General features: G+C 44.2%; 1 protein-coding gene across 6 annotated transcripts in view; it reads left to right on the top strand.

Annotated features, from left to right (window-relative positions):
• ABCC5 (ATP binding cassette subfamily C member 5) overlaps positions 1-11914 on the top strand; it is a 233619-nt gene extending 221705 nt beyond the window's left edge. For all 6 annotated transcript variants that reach the window (XM_078665849.1, XM_078665850.1, XM_078665851.1 and 3 more), the window contains 2 exons: positions 7885-8049; positions 11262-11914. In XM_078665849.1, the coding sequence (XP_078521975.1) occupies positions 7885-8049; positions 11262-11363 (267 nt within the window). In that variant the 3' untranslated portion in view covers positions 11364-11914. The remainder of the gene's footprint in view (positions 1-7884; positions 8050-11261) is intronic.
• Positions 11915-12381: the final 467 nt, after the last annotated feature.

Here is a 12381-nt window from a genome sequence, read left to right as displayed (position 1 = left end):
GGGTGCCTGGCTAAGGGAATAGTTCATTTTGGCAGAATAGCAGTCAGCTCATTGGGGGTATCATATGTAGGCAGATTTCCGCTAGGAGTCAGGTAGGAAAAATTAAATTAAAGTACAGAGGCCCATGGGATGTTATCATTAAGACCAGTGATGTGAGTGGAAAGTCTGTAGACCCAACGCTGTTCTTTTTCGTGTAGAATTTTCTGTGAGTTGGGTCCACTTGGAATCTGTTCGATGACGGTCCATCTCATATCGTTTGGGGTGTGATTCACATCCAGGAAATGGTCTGTCAACTTGGTGGCGTGGAGCATCGCAGCACAATACGCTGCAAGAAAAACGCCACCAAGTTGACAGACCATTTCCTGGATGTGAATCACACCCCAAACGATATGAGATGGACCGTCATCGAACAGATTCCAAGTGGACCCAACTCACAGAAAATTCTACACGAAAAAGAACAGCGTTGGGTCTACAGACTTTCCACTCACATCACTGGTCTTAATGATAACATCCCATGGGCCTCTGTACTTTAATTTAATTTTTCCTACCTGACTCCTAGCGGAAATCTGCCTACATATGATACCCCCAATGAGCTGACTGCTATTCTGCCAAAATGAACTATTCCCTTAGCCAGGCACCCCTCCTACGAGGATCAACCTTGGCATTCAAACTCCTTTTGAGCATAGCCCCAAGCTACACCATACCGTAGCTCCCATTTTTGGGGGGTCCTTAATTTAGACTCCTCCTTAGTTCTTAAATTAGCCTCCCCATGGTTAATATACTGCATAGGATCCTGTGACCTCCCTATCCATGATTGATTGAAATTAATATTCAGCCACTTCATTTTATTCGTGGACTATAATACCAGTCCGTTTACTAGTGTGTCATTTTTTAAAATTATTGTGCCCGCTATTGCCACCAACCTCCATGCCCGCGGTTCGAACACACACTTGTGTTGCTCCGCTATGACCCTGTGCAGCCACCGTCCCAATGCCTCGGGTTGCCGGGCTACCGAGCACGTGATCGGGGCTTAACCACGCCCATCACGGCATCGTCTTCGGTTTATTTACTTCCGCCTACACCCAGCCCATTACTAACAGGGCGGTGCAGGCAGTAGGTTGCAAGCTGCAATCCTCGGCGAAAACTGTAAGTAGAGATCCTACCTTCCCGCAGGGCATGTTTTTTCACAACGAGCGCCGCCACGAGCGCATACAGGACACGGCTTGGCTGCTCAGAAGCCATTCGCGCTCGCAATAACGCCCTCTTTCAAAACCAATTCCCTTACAGAATACGTTTATTCACGAGGGTAACCTCCCCTGCCCTATGAAGTCCGCGAACACTCCACTGAGAGTGAGCCTTGGTTGTATATTCTTTGTCTGTCACACGTCTGTGTCATGTTTGTTTTGTCCTGTGTTGTACAATTTACCATGACAGTGCATGCACTATCTAAAACGGATATAGCCTCGCACAAACTAGTCAGTATGCGAGTCAGAATCACGCGGTGATGAATTAATGTACTGCGTGAAAGTTGTGAATAAGAGAACAATCACAGCACTTCTTTAGTGTGCAAGTTGCGGTTAATTCTCACCGCCCCACATTGTGCACTACCACTTCCCTCCTCCCACTAGAAGTATGCTGGAGTAGAGCGCAACACCGGTAACACTAATAGTATGATGCTACCATTGAATTCACCATGTAACAGGGTGAGACAGCATGCTGACACAACGTTGAAGCACTGCACTACGTTACAGGCTTGTAAATACGATCAATATGTGACAAATGTCCGTACTTTCTTTTACAGGTGTTTTGATTTTTACAGCTCACCCACTGTGGAGCGAGCATATACCACGGGCACATTTTTGCCATCCAGTGGTCCCATGTGGTAGGATCGGGTGCGTCTTTTAGGGGACGCAGACCATCCACCATCTTGGTTTTAGGTCCTGACGAAAACCTGGTTCAACATAACCGCTAAGGTTGAAACATGTAGACCCAACACATAAAAGAGATACACGGGCTCATCACTGCCCTCACTTTATCTCGCCACGATTTTAACATTGTCCAGTTGCTTGCCAATAAAAAGTCTTTATTTTTTCAAGTTCAAACCAGGACAATTTTTAACACACTTACCCTTTTTTTCACGCACCATCACTCACAACCTGCTCCACTGCAATCAGGTGTTGAAGCACACCCTGATGACGCTAGGTCATTAGGGTGGACCCCGATGATGAAGCATGTCATCACTAGGTGATGAGTGAGGGGTTTCTAATAAAAGGAGATTTCCCCCCTTTTTTGAAAAACCCGTCCACCCCTACAGCAACTTGTGAATTCTCACTGGTGGTACTCCTTCATTTGTTTTTCTTTTCGCTAAAAGAATAGCGCCACCAAAAAGAATGCCGCCGCCGGCTTGGAACCTGAATGTGGTACTGACAGAGTTCATGAAAGCACCTTTGGAACCCATCCACAAAGCATCATTGCAAATGCTGACAATGAAAGCAGCCGTTCTGGTAGCAATCACCTCGCTACGCAGGGTGAGCGAACTACAGGCACTAACACTGCAGGAACCCTACATCCAGATACACAGTGACAGGGTCGTGATGAGAACAGACCTGCACTTCATGCCAAAGGTGGTGTCAAGGTTCCACATGAATCAGAGTATTCAGATTCCTAGCTTCTTCCAGAACCCCACGACAAGCGCTGAGAGGGCGCTCTAGACGCAAGAACGGCAGTGATGCACTACATTGAAAGGACGAAGAGACACAGGAAGGCAAAACAGTTCTTCGTATCCTTCGCAAACAGTTACATGGGTAGACCAGTGACTAAGAACACCATAGCTCGATGGATCGCACAAACGATACATTTCTGCCACAAGCAAGTGGGCCAGGAGCTAACAGGAGGGGCACAGGCCCACTCGACCAGGAAGAAAGGAGCAACAATTGCCTTTCTAGCCAACACACCAATTCAGGACATATGCCTGGCGGCAACATGGGCTTTAGTGCACACGTTCACTAAGCACTATTGCGTGGATATACAGATGAACAAGGAAGCACAAGTAGGACAAAGGGTGCTTCAACATATATTCAACAACCAACGCTCATCTTCCACCCAGCCGCCACAAAAGTAACAAAACCGCTACAAAATCTATGCACAGCATAGAGAATCCAGAAAGATTAACGCTGCAAAACAAATAGTTTCTTACCTGTCGGTGTAGTTTTGCAGCTTGAAGATCTTTCTGGATTCACTAGCGAACCCACCCGCCTCCGCCAGAAAGATGAGGCTTGAGAAGAAGGTGGAAACACATAGAAAAGAAAGCAAGTTGAAGCTTACAAGATACGTGAAAGAATTAAGTTGAAAAAAGGATTAACAAACATAGCCATGGATTCACTACAAACACAGAAAAAAAGAGACCGAAAAAAGAATCCGAAGATGGCGCCCAAGGGTGGGAGCTTCCGCCGGAAGCATGCCGACGTCACCGAAGGTACACCAAATGGTGGGACGTTGACGCCCACCTGGGCTACAAAAAAAATAAAAAAATAATTCTTTATTCAAAATTATGCTTAAAACCAATAGCCAACGTGTTTCGTCCGTGACTGGACTTCTTCAGGGCTTGTTTAAAGTTCTCTATGTGATAAGACTTCACAAAGGTCTTCACACGTGAGGTTCGAGCAATTTCGCAACAGTAATTAGTCATGAATCCAAGATGTAAAGGCTTCCCATTTCTTGTAGTTGTAAAAGCAGTAAAGGCCGTAAATTCAGTGTCGGCGTGTCGTGAAACCGGATAGTCGTCACGGACGAAACGCGTTGGCTATTGGTTTTAAGCATCATTTTGAATAAAGAATTATTTACTGAAGAAACTGACTTTGGAATTCTTGGGAGAACTGGAAAAGCTGATAGAACTATATGTATATCATTGTTGACGCTCTTTTTGTATGATCACTGCTCAAATTTCTGACTGATGCTGCTGTTTTTTATCTTTGTAGCGCATTGGGCCCTGGTGTAGTGCATGTGCTCTGACCCCTTAAAGTTGTGTGCCATTGGCTAACACACAAGAGGTACCCCATAGCTAGTAATTTAAATGTCTCTAGTGGACTGCTGTACTTAATTGTGGTATCACTAAAGTGACATGGTGAAAAACTGGCTTTAGGTCTGCCATCTCAGCCTAGTCAGGCTGCTTCAAACCTGCCAACTCGGAATGGCAGAATAAGTCCATTTTGACAGGTTAAAACCTGCCTTTGAATATTAATAAGTCACCCCTAAGGAAGGCTTCGGAAGCCCACAAGGCAGGACGCTACACATTAAAAAGAAGGGCATGTTTCTCATGTACTCGACAAGCTCAAATATCGAAAACTCAAAATTGCCATTTTTACTCTTGCAAGGCTGGTAGCCCTATTGGTAATATAGTGTTGCATTAGCCATTATGTTAAGAGCTAACTTCCATTTGGGACTACCACAGATAGTACCCCAAGGTATCGACAAATCCTTGCATTAAACTGGCACATTGCTGAAGTCAGATTTAAAGTAACTTTCAAAGTAAAGATGCATTTAGAAAGTTCCCACTTTGTTGCCCATACCTGTGGTAGCACTTCCTGACTATCTCCAGCAGTTGTCACCCGAGACAACAGGCTGCCCCCCTGCCAGGAAGTGTGAAGCGCTCCCAGGAACAGGGAACAAAGAGTTGTTGGTGGTTGAAGGTGTGTACTTGGACAGCAGGATAGCTACAACTACCAGCCCGAAGGCCACAAATGTCAGCTTCAAAGAGGCTACCATTTCAGTGAAGTAAGTGCAAGTCGCACCTTGACAGGCACACTCCTTTGTGTAGACAGGCAGGTATCTCCTCCAGAGGGGATACACCAGTTGCATAGCCAGTTTCCCAGGATGAGTAGCTCATTATGCTGGGCACACCTACAGGATTATGCCCAGGGCCCCTCACAGTGGATGACGGCTTGCCGCTTTTGGAGAAGAAAGTACTGTGACTACTCATGACTCCTTGAAGAGCGCTTCACTTGTGCCAAGATGGAATAAGTGACTTCAAGGGCTAGCCTCCTTTTAAGCTTCAGGACCACCAAAAGCTTAGGAAACCTTCACCTCTCGAGAGCCCAGCTGTCCAGGAACTCTTGACTACAGCTGGACTCTGTAGTGCCTGCTGGGCGACAGAGTCCTGGCCTTTCCGAGGTGTCCCCAAGTCTGTGGGGCCCGTAGCAGAGTATAAGTGGACCCTGGTCCTTCATAAACAAAGATTTGCTTACATGTAAGCAACCTCTGAGACTGGTGTAACTGGGAAACCAGTTGACCAGTGGCGACTGGGCCTGCACTGGAGACCAGTAGTGCATCGTGAGAGACATCCCTGAGGCCGGAGATGACCCCGGATGCCTGTAAATACCAGAGTGGCCTCAGGAATACTTCCTTCATCTCTTCAGAATCTTAGGCATTGTCCGCATCCTGTATCCTCAGCATCAGCACCACTTCTTGGGTGGACAGAGTACAGTATACAAGTACAGAAAAGTCCCGAAGCCAGCTGGAACTGACCAGTAACTGTTTCCCTGGGCTCCAGTGATCCCTGTGATGGGCTCCCAACCTGTTGTTGTGGCCCGTCGTCCAAGAAAAGATTGGTAGTCATATTGGCCCATTGTGTCGGAATTACAACAATTTATTATACTTAAAATAATTATTTTCCTTTTGAAAAAGCATATCGCTGGTTTCCCCCAATAGATTTTTGCCATTTTATTATCTATTTAAAGATAAAAAGAAAACTTATTTTTATAATTGGTGTAGTATTTTTATTGTGCTACGGTCCTATTAACTATTTTGGTACATGCATACATTTGTTCCTTTAAGCCTGCCTGCTCTGTGACCACAGCGACCCTGTTCTAAGGGCTTTATTAAAGAAACCTAACTGGACCAATAAAGATTGTGACATTATTACATGGTGAAGTCTCACAACCACACCACATAACACTTCCTTTTCCTTAAAGAGTAATATTTAATTGTTTGCGAACGTGTTGCTGTTCAATTACATTGTGCTTTTTAGGTGTTGTTACTTACCATTGTTAGGTAGTAAGCATTACATTTGGTGTGCAAGGTATGGTTTGCATGACTACTGTGTGAGATACGGATTGTTACGCCAACAATAACTGGGGATTTGCATTTGTTTTTAGATTTAGTTTTATGGCTTAGCTTCACTTTAAGTGTGTTTTTAGGGAATTTTAGGTTTTTAACTAAGCCTTGAGGATAACTTCATTTAACTTTTTTTAATGTTTCCTGCTGTACACAGCAGAGGTTAGCAGCCGAGACTGGCCTCTAGCCAGGCCCTACTCTTAAACTGTAGTACACAGCCAACCCCCACTGCGCCTGGCCCAATTAATGACTAATGGGCTCTTGTTGGACCTCCGTGGGGTTTGCAAGCCTGGTACTGGGTACACTGAACCTGACTGGGGGTTCCACAAGGGTCGAAGAGCCCTTGCCCACAGCATTAGTGCACCACAAGACACTGTTCATGAATTTTTGAGTTTTGCCGCGAGTTCTCGAACCTGCAGCAAAATCTTATTATTTTCATTTTTGTTACCTCTGGGGAAGGGGATGGAGGTGCCCCTTTGGGCCACCCAACACCTGAGCCACGGACAATGCTTCCTCCATCCACTGGTGGCTCTTTCACTTTTTCTCAGGACATGGAGACCTTGGCCCATGGCCTGTAATAGCTTACGCAACTACATTTTGTATGTTGTTGCTAGCCATTTGGATTGCTCGGGTTCATAAATTTGTATTTGGGTTCACAATCCCCAAAATGGATGACTGGCAAAAAAAAACTCCCACATCCAATCAGATGTGTTTATTTTTTTCATTTGGGTCAGCTACTGCTCTCTGAACCCAGATCCAAGGGCCACCCACGGTGGTTCCAGATAGCTATAACACTTTAACCCTTCAAAGACCACATGATGCGTTTGTGCAATACTACTTCCTAGAAAACTACTGAATGGATTTACTCCAAACTAAAGAAAAGCACTTCCGTCAGTAAGTTCACTTTCTTGCAAAGCTATTGTTTTTCTGTAGAGAAGAGGAAAAATGGAAAAAGCCACCATTTTGACCCTTATTCCCCATCCACTCTTTTCTTGGCGGATATGCAGGAAGCATGCCATGCCGAATTAAAATTTAATTAAATATTTTGGTTAGTCTTTCAATGGATAGCTCCAAAGTTATTAAGAAAACAAAAAAAGTATTTTCAATGGAAACATGATCTAACCACAACTGTTTCCTACCATAACTGTCTCAATATACTCATTTACACATTTATTATGCATGTACCTCAAATGAAAATATAAAAGATCTGTATAAACACTCTGCTCATAGTAAATGTAAATTGATACTTGTATAGCGCACTACTCACCCGCAAGGGTCTCAAGGCGCTTGTACGAATACCGCTGTGGAACCCATCCTGGCTTTCCCTGTGACGTGTCCACTCCTGGGCACCCCCAAGGTGGAGGCCAGGCATCCTTAGCGTTGAGGGGGCCATTGTGGAGATTAAGCAAGCTATTGCCCAGAGTTGCAGAGTGGGAGTCCATGATTGGAATAGGCACCGAGGCGAGAATTATCAGGTCCGTGGAATTTTTGAGCCCAAGACCCGCCGAGGCGGGAATTGAACCCTGGTCCCGGGCTAAACCTCTGCATCAGGGTCTGCCGCTCTAACCATTGAGCCACACTTCTCCATAGTAAGCTGATGTACCCTTGTAGTTATGTACAAACCTAAGGAAAAAAATTATGGGGGACGCTTCTCTTTAGGGAGGGTAGACTGCAAAGCAGATTAACATGGAAAACAGGGCAGTTGGGTCATGCATGGTAGAGTTCAGAGCACCATTTCCTGCCTTTATCACATGCCTCCTCTTCTGTTGCTAGGTTTTGATCCTGGATGAAGCCACTGCTGCTATGGATGCCGAGACTGACCTCCTGATCCAGGAGACTATCAGGGAGGCTTTTGGAGATTGCACAATGCTAACAATAGCTCACCGTCTCAATACTGTACTTGGCTCTGATCGCATCATGGTTCTCACGCAAGGACAGGTGAGTATCTCGAAACTGCAAATCCAGTGTGAAAAAAGCAAATTTTCGATTTAGAAAAGCTTCCAAGCACAGGCACATTCTGATGACAGAATTACTGGAAAAACATCCTTTAGGACGAAGCCGAAATAACGATGTGCCTTCCCAGCGCCGTAAACAGAACAAATGCGTCTTTAGCACTCATTCGTTCTACATGCAAGTGGTTACAGCGACTTGCTTTAGGGGGGAGCAATGGTGGAGTGGTGTTGGAATTAAAGTCCAACACCTTCCCTACTGTTGCACAGACTGGAGTTGGAATAGTAAATTAAACTATTCCAATATCCAGCAACCCCCCCCCCCCAAGGAAAGTCGATAAAACAATTTGCGTGTAGAACAAATGTGTGCTAAAGACGCATTCGTTCAAATGACTGAGTTCTAAAGGCATGTGTGAAAAACACATTCAGAAATACGTCATACATTTGAACTGCTGCTTCCAGGAGAGGTTTTGATTTCTAACATTTGCTATTGTGTCACCGTGGGTTGATCCCTTCATGTTTACACTCCTAACCAAGGAACTTGTAGTGAAAAGGTATAAAACCAAAGACCGTTGCCACACAGGTTTATTCCATTCTTTACGTAGGCCCCTATGTTGCATTGCAGGCTACTGTAACCTCAGTTCTCACCAGCAGAGGAACTTGTGATTCTGTTTACTTCTTGGTGCCTTTTATGTTGCTGAAAGTCGGGTACCTGGAAACCGATATTGTATGTGCTACTAATGTTGAGTGCTCCCTGTATACTGGATAATCCTCGCACAAATTATTACATTTTGTAATCTACGTGGTCTCTGTTTTTGAATGTATAACAGTTAAATGGAGGTTAAAAAGTTTGTACTTACTTGCCAGCCTAGAAAGTACTTGGTGGCCTCGTAGTACAACATTCTACAAATACCATTGCAATACTCCCAGCCACTCACTGGTCGTACAAGAACCATTGTATACTTAGTTCTTTAGAGTTTGCTACCACAACTTCAATCAGTGAAATCTTCAGAACCTTAAGGGCTAGCAAGATAATTCCATTAGTTCCAGTATCACCAGCATAGCCAGATCCCAGGTGATGGCTGACTACCTCCTGGTCCTTGTGGGGCTGGTGCGAGGGAAGTAGTCACCATGTGGTCACAGAATGGTTCAGGACGGTACGTGCCCACCCTTCTTGATAGCTGATGACACTTCATCACTGATGATGCTGTTCTTGATGCTTCTATTCTTCCTGTGCAGCAGACTGGTCACTTCTTGGCTTCTAGATCATTTTTTCAGCTGAGCGGTCTGCAAGCAGGTCCTTCAGAATGGCTTTGTCAGTCTTGTGGATTAGGTCTTCTCCTCCTGGCAGGCGCGATCCAGCTCCTGGGCAGGCAGGAAAGTCATTCCTTCTTCCCCAGGTCATAGAAGCAGGGCACCTTTGCAGGTGGCCAGTGTAGGAAGATAATTGCAACCATGTAGAGGTTCCATTTCGGGGCAGGTGGCTTCTGCTTCTACATTGGTGTGCAGGCCTTTCGATATTGAGTCAACAACATTGAACCAAACACTGGTTGAGGTGTCAATCACTCGCTCCTCTCTGATGGTCTAAATTTGTTTAGACTCTTCCACTCCTGAAGGATTATTCTGTCCATGTGTTACAATTTCTAGCTTCAGACAAAGGCCTGCATCCGCTCCACTTGCCAAGATAGATGGTCAAAGCACAGGAAATAGGGCATGGGTGAAATTTATGAAGGCAAGGGAACTTAAAGTGGACAAGGGATAGGCTACACATCCCCCCCACACACGTGTGTACACAGGTTTCAAGATTCTCAGAGGTGGAAGGATGGCAATTGAGACCGGGAGGCAGCGGTAGAGCTTTGTCTTAAAGAAAACCAAGTGTCAAGAAGAAAAGCCATTTCATGGTCAAACCCTCCACCAAATTAAGAGGAAATTACAAAATACAGAAACAAATAAAAATGTAGACCATTAATCTAGTGTCCAGGTATCGGTGAGTAACCCTCCTTCACAACAGACATTCTCTTTCATTGCGTGGCAACCGTAAAAATGTGAATTTTTGTTAAAGAAGTAATAATACATAGCCGTCTAGCTGAACATGTAGTTTGCTAAAGCTATGTTGCATTACGTTTTTACTGGTATACACATGTACCTGACCCCATTAACTTAGAACTTTGCAGACGTCCTTCAAGACCAATCAATGACAATGAAGGTCACCCACAATCAAAGCAGGAACATGTCCAGGTTCTTTGAGTAGGCATAGTTAGTGTATAATACTACCATCAAAAAATGTGTAGGTGCCATTTCTTTCCATCAGTTGCTTCTTTGCATTTGTAAGTGATTGATTTGTGAGCTCTCAAAATAATCAAAGGTAGAATTTTGGGGTGAAAATATTTTATGGAATTTACAGATGTGAACTTTGAACTTAACTTACTATCCTTTTGCCAATGCTGGAGTTACCCATGCATACTCATGAACTGTTCTGTCTTTGGTAAGCGGGCCGTCCATTCCTGAAAGGGGAGATATTAGGAATCCTTCTCCTTGTCCCCTTAAGCATCACAAACTAGAGATGGGAGCTCGGGTTTTCTATGCACATCTCCTGAACCATCCAATCTGGGTAGCAGTTATCATTCACCTTTGCTGTGTCCTCGGTCACAGATCCATTAGTGAACTTCAGTGGGCAACCTATTCCTGCGGCAGCCATTGCCAGAGGTGGCATAGTCAGTCAATGTTTTGAACTAATTCTGATCCCAAAAGCCACTGAGCCAAAAGATTAAAGCCCCTGTATGCCATTCCACAACCCTGGCGCCTCCAAGACAAGGCATTTTGATTCCATTGGTAATTCTATGATGAAGTGCCTTAGCTCAGTGGAAAAATGCATCCTTTGTAGAGCTCTATGTGAAACCTGAAAGTCAGAGAGGTTCGGGACCTGACGCGTCCACTCAGTCTGTAGTCGATGAAACGAGAACCATTGACTTGGGTAATAATTAAAACCGGTTATTGCCAGCTAGGTGTGCTATGTAGTAGGTGTGTCCGTTTTTACTCAACTATATGCATCAGCAGATCAATTACGAGGCCATCCAACAAATGTGTAGGAAATAATAGCCTGGTTGTAGACTAAGACCTCCATGACCTGTCCTTCAAAATGTTATTGCTGATTTACTACCTAGCTTGGTTAAGTTATATTTTGCTTTCTTTTCACTCCAGGTGATGGAATTTGACACTCCGTCCGTGCTGTTGTCCAATGAGAACACACGCTTCTACTCCATGTTTGCGGCGGTGGAGAACAAGATGACCACCAAGGGCTAAAATAAGAAGATAGCTTCGTTATGAGCCCCCACTGCGTGGGGTGTGTCCCCATACCCTGCCTGTGGCAGGTATTCCCTTATTTCCGTCATAATAAAGTGAAATATTTGCCTTTACACACTCCCCCTCCCCCCTTAATTTTATTTTAGCACAAACATTGGAGGACTGATTTTTTTTCCTGTTTCTGAAGATATTTTGTTTTATTGTATACCATATTCATATTTACTAAGCTGATAATTGAAGATGTGTTTTGTTAAACACAGTGTAAAAAATAAAAAATTAAATTGCTCTGGCCCTCCCTCACACTCCCCTGTAACTGGGCCTGGGCAGCCGTGCTGTCTACACTTAGCTATACAGGAATCTGTGTATAACCCCATAATTACAGTTGGGATGTAAGCTGGTTTGTTTTATATTAAAATGAGCACTGGGGTAAATATTTCAGTGCCTATTTTTTTCTATCATTTGTACAGATTACTGTACGGGAGATCTGGTTTTGATATATATATATATATATAAATATATATGAGAATATATAATATAAAAGATGTAAATGATGACCGTCTTTGTCTCTTATTTGGGGTTGGTGTTCTGCATGCCTTCGGTTTTGAGGGTGGTTGACTGCGTATGTCTGTTTTGCCTCTCTGGAGTCTACAGAAAGTGTGCCTATATTGAATGTGTATGTAGCAAATCACTTAAAATGTACTTGGATTATGTTGCTTTGACTCCGGAAGGGGAGAAGGATAAAGAAAATCAAGCAACAGAGACCCTCATGGTCCTAACGCTGGGGCAAGGCATCGGAGTTATTTCTCATCTTACTTGATCCAGCAGTGATTCAGAGTTTTGTGGAAGATCCCTGCGGTTTCAGAGAACAAAAGCATGGCAAAAACTTAGGGCCATATGTATCAAGCCAAATTGACTTCGCAAACGCCGAAATTCAGAGAATTTCGGCGTTTGCGAATGCAATTTGTACTAATGGTATGTATCAAGGAAATCTGTTTGAAAAATAAGGAATCGCAAAATT

The sequence above is a fragment of the Lissotriton helveticus genome, chromosome 11, assembly GCF_964261635.1.
Source record: "Lissotriton helveticus chromosome 11, aLisHel1.1, whole genome shotgun sequence".
Taxonomy (NCBI): domain Eukaryota; kingdom Metazoa; phylum Chordata; class Amphibia; order Caudata; family Salamandridae; genus Lissotriton; species Lissotriton helveticus.
This window is presented reverse-complemented; position numbering and strand designations above follow the sequence as displayed.